At 34.5% G+C, this 20,556-nt stretch overlaps 1 protein-coding gene across 3 annotated transcripts in view; it reads right to left on the bottom strand.

Annotated features, from left to right (window-relative positions):
• Ucp4A (Uncoupling protein 4A) overlaps positions 1-20,556 on the bottom strand; it is a 224,870-nt gene that overhangs the window by 134,003 nt on the left and 70,311 nt on the right. For all 3 annotated transcript variants that reach the window (XM_090405849.1, XM_090405848.1, XM_090405850.1), the window contains exon 4: positions 19,582-19,666. In XM_090405849.1, coding sequence (XP_090261975.1) covers positions 19,582-19,666 — 85 coding nt within the window. The remainder of the gene's footprint in view (positions 1-19,581; positions 19,667-20,556) is intronic.

The following is a 20,556-nucleotide window of genomic DNA, read 5'->3' as shown; positions in this document are numbered from 1 at the left end:
CAATGCACAAAATCGTAAGCGTCATGCTGCAAAAGAATCAGATATTAAGAAACAAACTGGGGCTCTTAATGAATTTGTTAAAATATTAAAATATTCTAATGCAGATTGTAACCAACTCGATACATCAGAAATCAGAGTTGAAGAATCGTGCACATCATCCAGTTTGCATGATGTGCACGATTCTTGTACTATTGCAACTATTGAACATGATTCAAGTGAAAAATAGTTAGGATTTAGTCAACTACAACAAGATTTAGTTGACCACGAAACTTTCACATTGTTAGTGTCTGTAAATTTAGCAGATCCAGGTGAATGGGGAAATATTGACGAGTTGTTTTAATTGAAATGGGCCTATTCAAAATAAAAATATAATATATCCCAGAGATACATATGGTCATAAATTTGGTGATATGTATTATAATAGAAAAATGGAAAACAGGAGCTCGTGCCAAGAACATGGCTCATTTATTCCGAAACTTTAAATTCTGTTTTTTGCTTTTGTTGCAAACTTGTCGCACCTACTGAATCAACTGAATCACCTACTGAGTCCTGTAGAAGGTTATAACGATTGGAGAAATGTAAATACAACTTTACATAGACACGAGACTAGTTTAACTCACATGAAAAATTTCTTAAAATGGAAGGAACTTTATAAAAATTTAAAAAAATAAAACTACTATTGATTTCCAGACTCAAAGCATGTATGAAATGGAAAAGAAACATTGGACAAGTGTTTTAGAATGCTTGATTGAAATTATAAAATTCCTTGGTAGCCAAAATTTAGCTTTTCACGGATCATCTGATAAATTATATGAAAGGAATAATGGCAATTTTTTAAAATTAGTCTAACTGTTTTGCTATGCTTGATCCCATTATGGAAAATCATGTTGAAAGGGCCCTACAACGAAACAATAGGGTACACTATTTGAGTAAAGCCAGTCAAAATGAAATATTGGAAACTTTAAGTAACGCAATCAGAGATACAATTTTATTATCAATTCGAAAATCTAAATATTATTCCATAATTTTAGACTGCATACCTGATGCAAGTAAAACAGAACAAATGACCATTATTATTCACTTTGTTTCCTGTGACAATAGAATTGTCAAGATCAGAGAAAACTTTTTAGGTTTTGCAGATATATCAGATTCCACAGGACGTGGTTTATGTGCAACAATAATGGAACAACTGGAAAAATGGAACATTCCTACTGAAGACATGCGGGGTCAAGGATATGACAATATGGGGCAAATATGAAAGGGAAAAAATATAGGCTCCAAAATTTGCTATTGAACAAAAATCCTCGAGCTTTTTACATGCGCTGCTCATACTCTAAATTTAATCATTAACGATGCAGCTAAAATGAATGCAGATACAATTAGTTTCTTTGCAATTATTCAAGAAATATAAAATTTGTTTTCATTCTCTTACAAACGTTGGGCAATCCTTTTAAAGTTCGTAAAAAAATTAGCATTGAAACAGCCATCAGAAATGCGATGGGAAAGTAAAACAAATGCAATCCGCCCTCTAAGAATATCAGTTAGGAGAAATTTATGATGCACTTTTGGAAATTTAAATAATGAAAATTTTAATAAAGAAACTCAGCATGAAGCACAAACATTATGTGCTAAAATAAAGGACTACAAATTTATTTGCTCTCTTATAACTTGGCATGATTTACTTAACAGAATAAACCCTGTAAGTAAAATGCTTCAAGACAAAAATATGAACATTACACTTGCTTTAGGATCTATCAAAATATTCTTACAAGAGTATCGATCAGATACAAATTTTAAAGAAGTTCTAAAAACGGCAAAATAACTGAGTGAAGAGGTGGATGGAGAACAAGAATTTAAAACTGGTACGGAAGTTCGACAACAAAAGAAGACACGACAATTGGACTACGAGCATCATGACGAAACGCCACAATCACCAGAAGATAAATTTATAGTGAATGTGTTTTATACACTTCAGGATGTTGCAATGTGTTCGTTAATAGAACGTTTTGAACAACTAAAAACATATTATGATAATTTTAATTTCTTGTATAGATTACTACAAATTAATAATGAAGATTTACAAAAAAATTGTGACGATTTAGAGATTCTGTTGAAGGACTGTGACAATAAAGAGACATAAATGCAAAAGAACTATATGACGAGTTATGTGCTTTCAGGGATATTTTTTGGAAGGATAATTTAAATATTCAAAAGCCCTTTTGATATTCTTAATTTTATTGTGTCCAATAATTTATCTTTCCCTAAATTTTCAACTGCTTTAAGAATACTATTAACCTTAAATGTTAGTGTAGCGAGCGGTGAACGTTCCTTTTCCAAATTGAAAATTGATTAAAACCTACGTAAGAACAAGTATGTCACAAAAAAGGCTTCTTAGTTTGGTGTTAATAGCTATTGAAAATGATATACGTGCAGAATTAGACGTTAAGACCATTATTTCTAATTTTCTGAATATGAAATCAAAAACATTAAAATTTTAATTAAAAAAATTTCATGTATATTTATGTAATTTAATTTATTTTCTGTTATTCTGTAAAGATGTTATTTTTTGAATACTTATATTAAATGTTCTAATTATTTCTGAATTCTTTTCTTATTTTCTCATCTATCTTGAGTTTCTGTTATTTTCCTAAAAGATAGTTCCACTTATAAAAATTACTAAACATTTTTTACAAGTTACTAAGAATTTAGTAACTTGTAAAATGCAAGAATTTTTTAAACTATAGTTCAAATAAATTTTAACTTTAATTAAAATTCATTTTAATTTTGTTAGCGATTCGGGTCGGTGAGAAGGCTATAATCCCTGTATCATTATATTCAACAATTAAAGTGAAGTGGTTTTATCAAAATTTGCTTTAACTTTTAAGAATTTTTTGAATATTTTTGAAGGTTTTTAACAATTATCCTGCCAAGTCAATACCCTCGGTTCGTTACATTTAGTGAACCAACGAGTGGCTGTTCTGTCAAAATTAATTTATGAAATTTCAAATAATTTAAATTTTTATTATCGTAAAAGAACCACACATTCCCTGATCATTACAGGGGCGCTTAGATAGAAATTGCATGCGGCGGCAAAGACCCTAGTGCCGGCTCTGGATAACAGTACAGGTTAACATATGCATATACAAAATACAAAACAAGTCAAGGAAAGCAGTATCTACATATAGTAAGATTACAACAAACATTATTATACAATACTAATACTTAAAGAGTCAGAAAGGAATTATTATACAGCGTTGATGCATAAGATTCCCGTCCACGACGTGAGGAGCTTAAGGATCTTCCTCAGCCATAGCCAAGTTAGCCGGTCTTGGGCGTGGGCCACAGGGTTTTTTCTGCCAGTTTATCTGAGGTTTTTCATCCCGCAAGCAGGCAAACCGACCCCGTGAACACACAGGTTACAGTCATAAATACTTACGGCAAGGAAGGCAACGGGAAACCACCTTGCTCATAATCATCTCTCCCTAGAATGGTAGCATATAGCTACCCTCCCGTGGCCGTATGGCAAATGGGAACCAGAAGAAAGATGCATAAAATTTAAGTTTAGCATTATGGTATTTACATATTAACAAAATTATAACAGGGTGATACAAATATGGTAATACATAATTAGTCAGATTTAACCTAATGAATGATATGTATGTATAAAAGTTAAGTTAAGCAAAACAGTATTTACATATAAATAAATTTATAGTCAAATGTGTTGGTAAAAATTAATTCTTTCTAAAAAATTAAAAACATCATGCAATTTGCCTGAGTCTGCTAGCATTTCCCTGAGTGTATATGGCTTGGTTAGATAGGTGAAAATTTCATTCCTCTCTCGTGTAAATTTTTGACAATCTACCAGAATATGATGAATAGTGAGATGTGTGTTGCATTTTTCACATATGGGAGGATCATCAGCTCTCAGTAAATGACAATGCGTAAGGTGACTGTGACCTATGCGGAGCCTAGCAAGAACAATCTTCTCTTTGTAGGTTGACTAGAATGCCAGTGTTTAATTTCAGGTTTAATGTTATAGAATTTGTTTGTTAATGCTTCTTGCCATGTTGACTCCCACTGAGCAATTAGCTTTGATCCTGTAACTGTCTGTTGTCTGTATATGTAACTGTCAAACAGTATGTATAGAAGGAATGAGCTGATTTAGCCGCTGCAGCTTCATTTGCTTTAATTCCAATGTGGCTGGGAATCCAGTAGAACTGAACAACAAAATTAAGGATTTTCATTTTGTGAAGCAGGTGTAGCACCTCATAAAGTACTGAATGTGGATTATACATAGGAGAGGAGATAGTCTGTAAAGAGCTCAATGAGTCTATATAAATTATACACTTTTGGCAGCAGTTTTCTTTTATATGCACAAATGCAAGCTGAATGGCATGTAACTCTGATGCATAATTACTGCAGTCTGGTGGGATCTGCTTTGAGATAATAATGTCAGGAAGCACAGCCAACAGAGGTATTAGTTCTTGAACCATGATAAAAAAGAGGATATTCCTCTTTTGACTTCCTACCATACCAGCTTTGTTGATTCTGTTGTCTATTTCCATATTTAATTTACCATCTTCACTAAAAAATCATGCCTAAGTAGCTGAAATGTTTTACCTGTTCCACAGGTTCACAGTTCACAATGCAGTTGACATTTTCAACGATTCTGCTATTTTCACTGTCTTTGTCTTTTTATTGCTGACTTTCATACCATATCTATTAAAACAGTTATTCAATTTAGTCAGGAAATCTTGCCAACTTGTAGTGGATTTATTGATAAGTATAACATCATCCGCATAAAGAAAAGAGCTGACATTAACATCTCCAATTTTGATATCATGTTTAATACCACTTTCCTTCATAATGTGATCCATATAGATAATGAATAACAGAGGGGATAATGTACATCCCTGTCTCACACCAGATTTAACATTAAACCATCTTCCTGTACTTCCTTCAATTCTAACACAGACTAAGTATTGCTTGATATAATGCCCCACTGACACCATATAACTGCATCATATTGAATAGCTTCTCTCTTGGCACCTTGTCATATGCCTTTTCCAGATCGACAAAACTTAAATACAAATCTTTGTTATATTCCCATGATTTCTCCACTATCTGTCGTAAAGTGAAGATCTGACCCTGAAGGCCACAATTTGGCCTGAATCCAGCTTGTTCTTCACCAAGCCACTATTTGGCCTGAATCCAGCTTGTTCTTAACCAAGCTTTTCTTCCACAATTCTTCTCAACCATTTCTCAAGTATACTTGCATAAATCTTACCAATAACACTCAGTAGGGAAATACCTCTGTAATTCTCACATTCAGTTTTATTTCCCTTTTTATTTATGGGTACTATGAGAGCTCTACTCCAATCACTGGGAATTTGCCCCTCTGTCCAGGCCTTCTGAACTATGCAGTGCAGCCACTGTAAGACTTTTATACCACCATACTTCAGCATTTCTGGTCGAATATCATCTACTCCTACTGATTTTCCACATTTCAAGCCTTTGATGGCTTTTCAACTTTAAGTATGGATATATATTCGTGACTGTATACCTGTTGAGTGGTTTTTTACCACTGTGCTATTACTGCTTGTTTCATTTAGCAAATATTCGAAGTAATTACTCCATACTTCAAGGATATCTTTTTCTCCAGTTTTCATGTCACCTTTATCATCTCCAATTCCTTTCATAACACTCTTTCCTCAATTTCTGAGCTTCTTCAACAACCTCCAGAATATCTTGCCACTTTCTTGATATTTATTTTCCATGTTCTTTCCAAAGTCTTTACATGACTTTTGTTTAGCTAGTTTTACACGGTTTTTTGGTTTCTTACATTTGTCTCTGTATTCTCTAAGAGCACAAGCTGATTTATTTGCCAGGAACTTTTGATATGCTTTCTTCTTTTCCTTCACTGCCTGTTTAACTTTCTGTGTCCACCATGGAATTCTGATTTTTCTATCCTTGCAGACAACCTCACCACATGCCCCTCTGGCTGAATCAATCAGAGTTTTCTTCAAGGTTTGGTTCCTGTTCTCAAACTCTTTCATTTTTTCTTCAATAATCTTTGTGTATTTTAGTCTACAGTTCACATCTGAGAGCTGCTCAACTTTTATTTGCTTTAAAACTTTCTTACATGTTCTTCTTTTCAGTAAGAAATTCAGTTTAATCCTGCTCAAGACTAAATAGTGATCACTTCCACTTTCAAATCCTCTGTACACTCTGGTGTCCTGCACCAGGGAGAAAACATCACTATCAACAATAACATAGTCAATGAGACTTTTCTTATTCCTTGCTTCTCTCTCTCCATGTGAATCTGTGCACATTTTTATGTTAAAACATGGTGTTAGTAATAACTAGTCCATGTCCTGAGCAGAAATCCAACAGGTATTTGCCATTATTATTAGCTTTGCTCTCTTCTTCAAATTTTCCCAAAATATTTTTGTATGCCTGACAATCATTTCCTACTCTTATATTTAGATCCCCAACAAGGACCAACTTTTCCTTTTTCATCGTGTCAGTTGCTTTCTCTAAAGCCTTAAAAAATTCCTCCACTTCTACCTTAGCAGAACACTCAGTGGGACCATAGGCAAATATAAGTCTCATTGTCCAGTTCCCCATTCTCATATTTGCCCACTTCACTCTACTTGAGACTGCCTGCCATTCAAGAAGATTAGCCTTGTATTTAGTGTTGAATACTATGGCTACTCCATCTTTTCGTTGATTGTCATTGCCTGAATATAACATTTTGTATTTATTGCTTAGAAAGATCTCACCAGTTTTTGTTTTTTCTGTTTCAGTCACCCCTATTATTTCGATCTGGTACTTATCTAATTCCTCAGCTAGCTCCATTTCTTTGCCATTCAGGCTTCTTATGTTGATAGTACCGATCGTTAACTCTGTGATGTTGAGTTGGGGTTTGTTTTCAGATTTGTTCCAGTAGCTGACTTTTCACTGTTCGCCCTGGTTCCCTGGTGAAAACAACGGGGCCTAGTTTAACCGGGCGACGACCCATCCAGCATGAAATTTTGTCATGCTGCACCATCATTTTGTATTTTGATTTAAGCCAATAAGAATACAATTTGGTTGGCTAAATCCCAAATTGCCAGCCCATATCCTCGTTCGTTCAGTATCCAGGTATATACCCAACAGGGTGCACCACGAGAAGGTGAGGATTGTACATTAGGTCAGAAGCCCTGTTCGGTTCTCCGGATTCCTTTAAAGGCTATGTGGAGGTCTCCTCTCAGTTATACAGCTTTGACCCTTAAGCACCCCAAAAAAATTGGTGTCACCAAGTCTTTAATTAATAGAGCACATATGGTGTGTTCCTCTCCCTTAAGCTTACAACTTTCTCACTATTAAAACATTAATTTAATGGTTACAACCCTAATCAAATCCAGCAGATAATTGACTCCTATGTTCCAACACGACAGGATTCTTCAACAGAGTGCAGGGTTCCAATACCTTATATTTATCATCTCTAAACCGATTAGTAGAATTTTGAAGAAGTATCATCTCATTTCCCACATATTTTCCTATCAATAAAATTTCTCATCTGTAGCCATTTACAAAAGAAAGACTGTCATCTCTACCATTAGCTGGTGTTTACCAGATACCGTGTGAATGTAATCTAACATAATTTGTGTAGAAACGCTGTTCTGTGGAAAAAATAATTAATGAACATCAATATTATTATTATGTCGAATACATGAAACCTCAAAGGTCTGGCCTTGCACAACATAGTATTGACATTAAACAAAGTATCCAGTTTGATGAAGCTTGTCTTTTCCATAGAAGCAGGTTTAAATATGAATGCCTTTTCAAAGAAAGTCCTAATCGGCCAAATCTGAAATCGGAATGATTGTCTCTCTCTCTCTCTCAGAAGTTTGGGAGATTCTTATATTATGTAACCATCAAAAATAGTTTTTAATAATGTTTTTAATAATATTATTTATTAATATTAATTCTAGCATGTGGCAACAGTTTTTAACTGGTAAACTATTGACTGCTGTATGTACCTTGTATTTTCGTTCTTTAGTGTTATTTTCAGTACGAAATATCTGTACTTTGATTTCATTCAAGTCAATTACTGTGGTTATCATGTAATTTATTGTTTGTTGAGGGAATAATTGACAGCTGAGTTACAATCAGCTCTTCTGATGGAAGCACCAAATTTAAAACTATCAATCTTTGTAGTGCCTCCACTACATGTTGATTGAGTCATTGTTCACTCAAGAGTTGAAGAAATTCCATTCCCTTACTACTGTTTGTAAAACTTACCAGTATAAATTGAACTTCATCTGCACAATTTATATTGGTATAGTTAAAATCTCCCATAGTAATCACTATGTTGTCCTGCCCATTTGCACTATATATACAATTTCAAAACTATTAGTGACATTTCCATATAATTTCTCCACTCTGAGAGGACTCAACTCATCACTTCATAAGTAACACACCATTCTGTTTGCCCTTCCTATACTGCCAAAATAATATTCTGTAGCCATCTACACCGCTGTCCAAAACCTAACGAAGGATGAACACTACTTCTGAAGATTACAACTGCAAATTCAGATGAATCAACTTGCAGCAATTTGTATAACTGACCGTTTCAAGTAGAAAACAGATACACATTCAAATTTTTGAATTGCAAGCGAAGGAATCAAGTGGTAGCACTCAAAAGGATAAAAGGCAAAAAGCTGAGCTAAGCAAAGTGTGTTTGAAGAAAGCTCTTTTCTAAAGGAATAAAGTTGAAAACTTGTATGTTTCAAAGACATCATCTAGATCAGGGATGTCCAACCTTAGGTAATCCGAGGGCCACATTAAAAAAAAAATTTATCCTAGGGCCACATCACAATGTATATCTAGTATTTGGCAAGCAGCAGAGACAAATAAAATTACTAACATCGATATTATCAATTAGTGATAGAATTAAATAAAAGGTGGAGCAAGCTCCATCACTATCCTTAATATTTTCTCATATTAATATTAAGGATAGTGATGGAGCTTGCTCCACATTTGCTCCGAGTTGCCCTAGTGTTGTACTGCCAGATGTTGACTTACGCTTGGACTCGCCGAAAGTTCATCGTATGAAATTCTTAGATTTCGATCTCCGAGTTTCGTATCCGGCTTTAAAATAATGAGGGATTTATTATCCCCTTCTTCTCTCTTCCATCATCTATGTGGATGATGATGAGGTCGAATGAACTCTTTCCACTTCTGTCTGTCCCGGGAGAGTGTGAACAATTCTGTCCAGTTTGGTGTCGCTTGTTGTGATTTGGTTTTCAGGTCCTCTTTTATTTTGTCTATCCATCTCATTCTGGGCCATCCTTTGGATCTTTTACCTTCCATCGTTGTATTCAGGGCTTTAGATGGTAGTCTTTCTGTTCCCATGGGCAAACCATCGCAGTCTTCTTTCTTGTATTTGGTCTATTATTGTTATTTCTTGTTTTAGTCGTTTCCTAGTCGATCCAGCAGAGATACTCCAAGTAATCTTCATAGCAAACCCATTTCAGTAACTAATAATTTTTTCTCTTCAGCCTTTTTGAGATTCCAGCATTCACTTACACAGAGAAGTATTGAGAGGAGACCATTGTTTCATAGATTCTTACTTTTGTTACTTTTTGGATGTCTCTTGACCTCCATATTTTATTAAGTCGTCCAAAAGTTTGGGATGCTTGACTGATTCGTCTGTTTATATCTTTTGTAATTTCACCATTGTACTCAATAACTTCTCCAAGGTAGGTGAAATTTTCTACCTGCTCTAGATTCTTACTGTCAATTTCAATTTTCAGATTGGTGCTTCTTTTTCCTATTTGCATAATTTTTGTCTTGTCTGTATTTATGATTAATCCAGATTTTATCAGAAATTTGCTGTAGATTTTCTTCTGTGCTTGCAAGTAATGCAGTGTCGTCTGCAAATTTTAAATTTGTTACATTTTTCCCATATATTTTGATTCAGGAGTCTTCGTTGTTTAAGGCCTTATTGGTTGCTTCTTCCAGTATAAGATTGAACAGATCTGGTGACAGATTGCATCCCTGTCTCACTCCACTCTCTGTGTGGAACCAGTTGGTTAAGGTGTCCTCCATTCGTACTGCACTTTCAGATTTCTCATACAGATTCTTTATTATTCTTATGGTTTTGTTGGGAATTCCAAATTCTTCCATAGTCTCTTCTATGGATTGAATCAAATGCCTGACGAAAGTCTATGAAATTTATGTAGCAACTTTGGTTGTACTCTAGTGTCTTTTATATTAGCTGTCTTAAGGTGAATAGTTGATCAACTGTGCTTCGCCCTGGTCTGAAACCGGCTTGCTCTTCTCTTAGTGCCAGTTCTATATATGGCTTAATTTGTTTTTGGAGTACTTTCATAAAAACCTTAGTTGGAATACTGAGGAGGCTAATGCCTCTGTAATTATTGCATTCTGTTTTATCTCCTTTTTTGTATATAGGAGTTATGACTGATTTAGTCCAATCAGTAGGCACTACTTCATTTTGGTAGATCCTTTCAAATAATGTTTTTAATGGTTCCAAAAGTTGTTCCTTTCCTGCTTTTAAGAATTCTGCATGTATTTGATCAATGACAGGTGCTTTCCTAGTTTTGAGTTTTTCTATGTTGTGTGCTATTATTTCTTTGGTAAAGATATTTGTTTCCTCTTCCATTTCAGTGGCTGGAATCGTAATATCCTGGGAGCTGTTTTTATTATATAAATCTTTTAAGTATTTTTCCCATCTGGCCATTCTTTTTGTTTTACTTTCAATTAGTTGTCCCTCTTTGTTTTTGATAATTATAGTTTTTGTTGTCCGTGTCTTACTAATTTGGTCTATTTGTTTTGTTAAATTGTAAATGAAGAATTTTATGATTATTAATACTTCATTCATGATTTAACATGAATTGCATTTCCTGAGCTAAGTTTGCTCCTAAGTAAATTGTAATTTAAACACTTACTGTTTTTTGTTCATTGAAATAATAATTGTAATTTTTTTTAGTTATTTATCTTATATAAATACTTTATATTAACTTGCAAATGTATCCTAAGTGAATTGTAATATATGCATTTTATTTGTTGTTACTGAAAGTGAAAGTATTTCTACGGGACTCTGCTAATGTGATTTGACTGGCTGCTGTCAGAAAACTATGTTATTTTGAGATAGCACGTGCCTTAGCTTGGGGAACTGTACAACGATCACGTGGGAATTTCGTTGTAAACTGAAAGAGCGAAGAAAAACAAGTTTGGGCTTTAAAAGAGAGAGAGGATTTATGAGATATAGGAAGAAAGAAATTGGAGAGAGTGTGGGAAGGTCCTGAGATGTGATCTAACCTGGGATCGTACGACATAACAAACATTTGGAAATTTGTTCCGATTTCAATGAATCTTACTTCAAACTCATATTTATTTATAGTTTCCTGTCATCTTGTAAAGGAATTTACAGGAGTGAAAGGATAATAATATGATTGAGACTTATCGTAAGATAAGTTATTACGAGCAAGAAAATACATTTTCCAGTCTCAACAAATAAGTTATTGAACTCAGGGATACTATAAGTTTTGTGTTGCCTATAGTGGAAGATTATCGAGTGCCTAGAAGTGTTGTAAGAGTTTTCCATAATGTGCAAGCTATGATGATCATACCAGTAAGAATATCTATTCTATAACTAATGTGTGATAGTGTTGCTTGTGTCCGGAGAACATGGTCAAATTTCGTGTTGCTGGAGCCAGCTAGTCAAGCTTGAATGAATGATATTATAAAACATTTTCCTTGTGAAACTAATGTGAGAAACTTCATTGAAGAATTAGTTCGTGTTTGAATGTGTTATCTCACAATGTATATGTAAATGCAAGACTGAGCCTTTTAAGAACTATTTTAATCCTCTGATAGATATTGATGATGCCAGCTAAGTGTTTAATAAAAGTGAAGTTTGTGATTATTCTATGAGACTAAAAAGAATTACTTTTTAAGTGTTTTGCTGAATATTGTTGTTGTTTAAGGTGAAACTAAGTTGAAATCCTAACGGATGAGAATTGCGAAAGCCTTATATATATGTTCTAGCAGTAAATGATGCACTCAGCTGAGCAGAATCTAAATACTTTATAGAATGCATAAATTACTATCTAATTGTATTCATCTTAATAGAATTCTTGTTTCTTATGTAGGAAAAATTTTGTGAGAGAATTAAATATCTTGTTTAACTTGATTCTTGTGCTTGCCTAATTTCAGTTTCATTGCACCGCTCATTAAAATACGAATCTTGTGGGAACCCTATGTATAAGTAAGAAAATTCCGGCCTGTAGTAAGTTCACGTTGCTGTTGTGCTATTTGATGCTTGATTCCTTCACAATAACTGTGTGATTTCAAACAGAGTGGTGCAGTATGATAAAAATTTTCTTTATGTTTGAATGTGGGGTCAACCAACAACTAGCAAATACAAGGTTGGATGAAAAACAAAGCCAACACTTTATATAATCCATGAAGGTTATTTTCTTTTGATAGCTTTTCTGCATTTTTCTTCTAACCAGTTATTCTTGTCTCTTTTAACTAGTTTTCTAATTTCTCTGGTTAATCTATTATTCATTTCTGTTATAGTTCTGTTTTAGTTTCATGCTTTTCCTTTGATCACTTAACCTTTTTACTTCATTCTAGATCCAATCCTTTTTACTTTCTCTTTCTGTGTAACCTATTGTTGTTTCTGCCGAATTTAATATTATTTCCTTTAATTTGCACCAATGTTCTTCGATGTTTCTATTCTGTTTTGGTAGTTCCTTCAGGTTTTTATCTAGTTCTAGTTGATATTTTCTTAGAATATTGTTGTCTTGTAGTTTTTTTACATTCAGTCTCCTTTTGAATCTAAAAGTGCGTCCAGATTTTAACTTTATTCTTAGGTTTGCTAATACTAGCTTATGGTCTGATCCACAATCTGCAAAGAGGGATTTGCAGTTTAGGATACTTGATTTCCTTTGGTTTACAATAATATAGTCCATCATATTCTTGGTTTGTCTTTCTGTATGGTGATATCCATGTGCATTTTCTTCGGGGTTTTGGATGTTTAAAGAGAGTGTTGGTTATTTTTAGTCTATTATTTGAGCAGAAGTTTAGCAGTCTTTTGCCACATTCATTGCTTTCACCATACCCAAACTTTCCGATTACTCTTGGCCAGGTATCCCAGTCTTTGCCTACTTTGCATTTAAGTTCCTCATTACAATTAGGAGATCTTGACTTGATGTCTGCTGTACTGCTTTTTTGCAAATCTATATAGAACTCCTCAATGTCTTCTTCTGATGATGTCGAAGTTGGTGAGTATACTTGAATAATAGTTAGTGATCCAACTGATGTTTTAAATCTTGCTTTAATTATCCTAGGTGAGATAGGATTGTAAAACAATAGAGAGTTTTGAGCCTTTGGTTTTAATATAAGTGCTACTCCTTCTTGGTGTTTGTTGTCCTCTCTACCTGAAGTTAAGATTTTGTACTGTCCATGGTGGAATTCTCCTTTTCCAGTCCATCTGATTTCACAGAGTCCAATCACTTCCCATCGGTAGTTGTCTAATTCATGCAGTACTATTTCCAATGCTCCTTCCTGGCGAAGAGTTCTTATCCATGTCTATTTTTTCTGTCTATTAAATTTTTTCTAGTAATTTTTTCCTGTCTATTAGGTGATGTTTTGTTCCAATGGCATATTTTTTGCCTTCACTATCTTGGTTCCCTAATAGTGGGCGCGACCCTTGTTTGACCAGGCGACGGTCGAGCCGGCATTTATCTTTAGGTTGGTTAGAGTTCATTTGGTTTCAATGATTAAGTTTTCATCAGGTGTCAACCACCACTCCTTGACCTGAATTCAGCCGCTTTTTTTAATAGATAGTGGAAACTACAGTTTCATAGGAAAGAGTTACCCCCCTCGCCCCGGAGTTGCTCTAATGGCACTGGGGGGGGGAGTAAGAAGTAAGAGAGAGTAGAAGGAAAGAAGAGTAGAAGATTAGTCTCCAGATATGATGTACCAAGTGTATATTGTATGAAGTAAGATCAGGTCTAGCTTGGGTATCTCGGGTTTTCCATGCCCGTACTCACCAATGTGAGCCCTTGAGTCCATTATCCCCTTAATTTAATTATACTGCAATTTAATTGGTATGAAATTTATAACACATTTTTTGTGTAACATAATTTATTAGGATGCTGGCAATAAATTTATGTTCACATAAGTTAAGAAATTTTTTTTCATATACGGATAAAAATATGGTTCATCCTTAGCTTTTGGACACCAGTGTACTTCTATTTCTGTCAGGACATCATTTTCAATCAACCACCATTTCCTTTATAACCAGGTGAAAAACCATCCTGTAACTTTCTCGGATACAAAGGATTTTAATAACACAGTAATTCACTATGTTAATACTTATATATGGAAGAAATTTATGGCTTCTGCATTGATTCAAGCTTAGTTTCTTCCTGGGTCTGACTTCCACTAGTGACATTTTAGTAATGAGTAATGCTAATTTTTTTTACTTGTTTTCTGGGAGTAGGGTGATTCTGCTCAGTAGTAGATTTTTCCTCTCAAGAGTGATAAGTCTGATGAATTCAGAATTATTTAGTTTTTTTCATCTATAGAATATACTGTTAAATGGCTCTTGATCAATGCACAAGTAGCATCTGTTTCCTTTCGACTGAACTCCTCTTTCCATGCTACATTCCCCCACTTGGCTCCTAAGCTTCCATAATCACCAGCATTGTAGCTCCATATACAATGTCTATCGGAAAAGTAATTTTATTATTTTTTTTATTTTCTTATGTTGGACCCATACACGAGAGGTTGGTTGGTCAACCTACAGTACATTAGTGATTAATGGATTTCTGATTGATTTTTTGACATTTTTGATTGATTGATCAATTAATTATAACAGAATGCCTATTCTCATGAGAGATGATAATATTCAAAAGACAGCAGCACTGTTACTGGACCCAAAACCAAATCCAGAATTTGGAAAATCTTATAAAAATATCATCAATGAAATACAGAATTAAAAAGAAAAAGAAAAAAAAAACTCTCATCAATACATTAGCCACTGACTCCATGCTTGTATGGCATACCAAAAATGAAGGAACTTGGCATCCCAGCACAGGAACATCATAAACTATTCAGCAACTACCACAATGCCTACAAGCAGCGAGTTTGGAAGGTGGCAAAAACAACTGACAAAAGTGTATCTTAACCATAAAAATGCAATTTTCAATTTTTAGATTTTACACAGTTTATTGAATTCAGGGAGACAATATACCCTAACAATGGTTCTGTCTTGGTGTATCAATTAAATAGATGTTATGAGATTGCTAGCTTACCTATTATCTAAATACTATAAAAACCATTAGAGACTGATTTAGAAAATGAGAACAGTATGTTTCATCTCATCAACGATACTTTTTTTACACTGACTTAATGCAAATTTCAAATGTAGAAACAAAACTTAAGTACAAAACAAAAGATTGGCAATGTCTTCTCCTGAAGGAAATCTGTTACCTGGACTAACTGGAGGAGGAGTAGTGGGCCTTGCAAAAAGAACTAAATACCAATGTTTTAGTGGTTCTGACAATGTTTTTATAATCCAGCAAATTCTGCCTCCTAAGTGAATCAAAACATGATGTTTACTACAGGGATAGAAAAAGATGGTACACTTCACAGGTGATCTGTGTTTAGTAAAGTAACAACTTTAACAAATATGTTCAAGTTCAATTTTATGTTTCAAGAACATTAGTTTAGTAAATAAATAAATCTGCAATACAGCAAGTGTGCAAAAGAGAACTAACAAAAAATAACCCAATTCAACAGTAAAATGTTAAAATAAAACATTAGTAAAGCATGTGTATTATGTTTACATGTTATTCCAGCTGTCTTTACTGAAAAGCACTAAAGAAAGGCTGAATACAATGATTATCATAATATCAAGTATTTGAGAATATATTTCAGAAATAGTAATCAGGATGATGTTTTAATCTTTTTTTTCTTGTAAGAATTAATGTCATGAAAAATCTCAAAAAATTTAATTTTGTATGCAAGCAAATCATCTACAAATCCAGAAATTATTATAATGATTGGGCACAACATAGTCCACTGACAAAGTAGGAAAATCTCCACAACAAGCAGATACTCAATTCTCAGCATTCTCTACTCCTTACCCAAGTAAGTAGTGGATTTATCACCAAGTAAAAAATTCATCCTTTTCAGGGAATGAATCTAAGATATTTCTTTCCAAATGATTAAGAACTATGTTTGCAAATTATTTTCAATACTGTAATCTATAACTGAGAAATATATTTGTAAACATATTAATATTATATCGGCATCTCCATGGAGTCCGAAGAAGACCCAATCGCAGGAGACTCAATCTATCCACACAATCTACCATACCTCTCCTTGAGCCAAGCGCTCACAACTGACTGTGGCAACCCATTCCACTCATTCACTACTCTCCAAGCAAAAAATCTAGTTCTCACACCACTACTAACCACACTTTTATTCAACTTCCAGGGATGACCCCTTGTTCTGGTCCCCTCTAGCCAAATGCTGAAACATTTGGCTAGAGGGTACCAAATGCATCCATCCTATAAAGTTCTTTAAGCAACTTATGTGTTTCTATCATATCCTCTCTTTTTCTCCTAACAACCAACTTCTGCAATCCACACACCATCAATCAATCCTCATAGGGAACATTCCACAAGCTACACACCATCTTGGTCACTCACCTCTGAATCCTCTCCAATGCTTTCTCATCCCCCAAAGAATCCCAGTGGACCAGACTAGAGCACATTAATCCAGATGTGGACATATCACGGCCTTATAAAGAGGAATAACAATTTCCTTATCTCTACTTGTTAATGCATTTTTTACTAGCCAAGTAATCTTATGGGCTACCTTAGCAACATGTCATCTTAACTTTAACTCTTTGTCTACCACCATCCCTAAATCTCTAGCTTCGTTTATTTCCTGGAGTACAGTGCCATCAATGTGATACACGGCTTGTAATCTATTTATCCCAAAATGCATAACTTTACATTTCCAACATTAAATTGACACAATTAACTTTTGCCCATACTGACAGCCTATTTAAATCGTCCTGTAAGCTCTCCACATTGCCTTGATTTTTCATCATCAGCAAGCAACTGAATGTTTCCTTTCAGGTTATTTCCTATATCATTTATGTACAAATTAAACAGAAATAGTCCCAGGACTGAACCTTTCGGCACACCACTAGTCACCTGTTTTCACTTTGATTCTGCCCATCCATATATCACTTTCTGATATTGGTCCAGCAGCCATCCTCTTATCCACTTATCAAAATGAGGTTGGATATAACACTTAACCAGTGTCATATCCATCCCCATTTGTTCTAATTTGTTATAACAGAGTACCATGTGATATTCTTTACTAAATTTAGTAAATACCTTTACTAAATCAGCAAAATCATCATGTAGCCATTTTTTTTTATCCAACTCAGCTGTTACTCTGTTATAAAAAGTTAGTAAATTACTAAGGCATGACTGACCCTTCACAAAGCCATGTTGCCCCTCATACAGTATCATATTTTTATCCACTGATTCTTGAATTCTTTTTTTTACCAATTTTTCAGCACTGTTACCACCATGCCTGAGATACTAATTGGTCTATAAGTTGCTACTGCAGTCTTAGAACCTCCCTTATTCAAAGGAATTATTTTGCCGTCTTTCCACTCCCTTGGAACTCTACCAGAGCTGAGACTTAAATTAAGGAGCCCAGTCAAAAGTATTGCCAGTTCCCTTGCACATTCTCGCAAAATCCTAGCTGATATCCCATCTAATCCCAGAAGTGTATTTACATTGAGATTCTGCAATATCCTAAGAACCTCCAATTGATCCACCTCTGTGCCCACATTAATGTCTATCGCATAGATTAAAGCAGTAGCCTCACTAGGATGATATACCCTTGCAAAATTGTCACTCAGTAACTCAACTATTTTATCTTGCTTCTGTCTTCTCACGACCATCATCATTCATTAAGATTAATCTTCCATAGTGATTCTTCCTCTTACTTGCCACATAACAAAAGAACTCTTTGGGATTTCCTTTGGCCTGCTTGGCTAGATTCTTCTCATTATCTGATTTTTCCTTCCTTGCCATGCTGGTCACCTTTCTTCCCTAAGCCTTGTACTGTTCATGAGTTTGCTGGTCCTCTTTCTCTTTATATACCCTCCACAGCATTTTTTTCTTCTGGGGGGCTTCAACTATGGAGATATAGACTGAAAGGAATAGTTGGAAACTCGTGCTTAATGATATTCCTCATTCATCTAATTCCTACTTGATTAACTATCCTTATCCTAGGTATACAGTTTAATACTGCTTCCTCTAAATGACCCTTAACTAGAACCATGCACTACTAACATCCTTACCCTGCAGTGTTTTTTCCCGTGGTACAGATTTAAGCTTCTTGCTAAGCATGTCATAATCACCTGCCTTGTAGTTCCACAAATATCTTTTCTTGATGGAATATTCCTCATGTTTTACAATCTCCCAAGTCAAGACTGCATGGTTACTTTCACCAATTGGAAGGAAGCAATGTTGTCACCTTGGTTATGGATAGCTCTTCTGATCTCATGACAAGGTCCAATACTCTCTCACCCTTAGTCCCCTCCATCACATGTTGCCTTAAGTAATTATCTCTCAGCATGTGTATAAATTCCATTTCCTTCCTACCATGTGATCTTTCTTCCTTCCAGTCTATATCTCCATAGTTGAAGTCCCCCATAATAATCACTCGACCTGTACTCATTGTACTAATTTGCCGATGCATGCCTTCCAGATCATCTATGAAACGTCCTGGTCTATAGCAAACCAACTGTATATTTTGTCTTAGTGGCCTTAATCTCACACCAGATTGCTTCAAATGAACAGTCACCCTCCTGCCCGTCTCCTATTCTTTTTGGTTGCAATTCATCTGATAACATCAGCAGTACTCCACCCCATCCTATCTTCTCTTTCTTTCCTGAAAATACTAAACACTTTACATTCAATCCCTTAACTGCATCATCTGCTGTTAGCCAAGTGTCACTAATGCCCTATAACTTTTGACAAGGTTGCACTAACCAATGCCAAAAACACCTCCCTCTTGTTTCTGATACTTCTGGCATTGGTATATAGAAACTGCAGCATCCTTTTAGTCCCCCCACCTCCCAACTTTACTTTCTGAATTGACTACCGTATTCAATATTTTTGCTTGAGAGACTAGATTCCTCACTTGGTCATTCTCACACATGGAAACAAATTAGCAAGTTACAGTGAAAATTTCATTTGACTAATCTGTTATATGCCAGCATCTATATTTCACAATCTTAATACTATGAATTTTGTCTCAGTTGAATTAACATCTGAAAGGCATGTTTACCACACAGCTTGAAAAAGATGCTGGATTTCAGAGGTGAATTCTAATATGGGTGATCACATAACAATGTCATAATATGAAGTTTAATTTTACATTTTCACCATTTTATGCTTAAAACGGACATATACTTCCATAATTTATAACATATACTTCCTTCTTTTTTTCCTCTAAACTTACCATACTGCAATTACATCACTGGAATCTTTTTTATGAAAACTTTCTCGAAACATTTCATAAAATGTCATTCGACAACCCGAATATACTGAAAAATAAGAAGAAAATTAAAAAATCAGACATAACGTTTGTTTCTGTTAAATTAATATGTTTATTATTTAATAGTTTAAGATACTAAAATGTTTTTTTACTTTTCCATTTAAATTCACACGCATCAGACAATGACAGGAAAATGCAGTTATAGTTGAATATTCATCCTCACACAACTTCAATGACAAATTTCAGTAAGATTAACTGAAATTTGTCATTCAAATGTTCAAATATAATGAAAAATAATATTATAATCTTTTCCTTATCTAGTTCAACTGTTACTTTATTGCAGAATAAATTGGATAAACTAGAGACAAGCCCTCTGTTTCAAAAAGCCATGCTATTCCTGGTAGAGTATGATATTCTTGTCCATCCAAGCCTGCCTTTAACCAACTTTTTCAATACCTTAATGACCAATCTTGAGATACTAACTGGTCTGAAGTTTGAAACCTCTATCTTGATTTCTGCTTTAGGTAATACCCTGTTGCTCTCTTTCCATCTCTTTGCAATCCTGCTAATGCTGAAATTTAAATGGCTTAGCTACAGGCACCATTTCTGATACACTTCATGTGAAACTCACAATATCTCACACAATGCCATGGCAGTATTCCCATTGAGATTTCTTAATATCCTAAACACTTATAGTAGATCTACCTCTTGTCTCATATCAGTACGGCTCTGTCAGCATTTGCCATATAATGCAATCTCCTTTTCTGTACTAAGGCTCCTTCATACTCTCCTTCATCTTCTCTCATATTGTGTCCTTTTTTTTTTTCTGCCATCATTCTACAAATCAAACATTCTTCTCTATACAATAACTATCAGACTGTATCTATCTCATGCAAGTACTTTATTTATTTATTTCTATACTTCTACTATGTCAATCTC

The sequence above is a fragment of the Typopeltis vanoorti genome, chromosome 15, assembly GCF_054136105.1.
Source record: "Typopeltis vanoorti isolate ZY-2024b chromosome 15, IOZ_Tvanoo_1.0, whole genome shotgun sequence".
Classification (NCBI taxonomy): Eukaryota; Metazoa; Arthropoda; class Arachnida; order Uropygi; family Thelyphonidae; genus Typopeltis; species Typopeltis vanoorti.
This window is presented reverse-complemented; position numbering and strand designations above follow the sequence as displayed.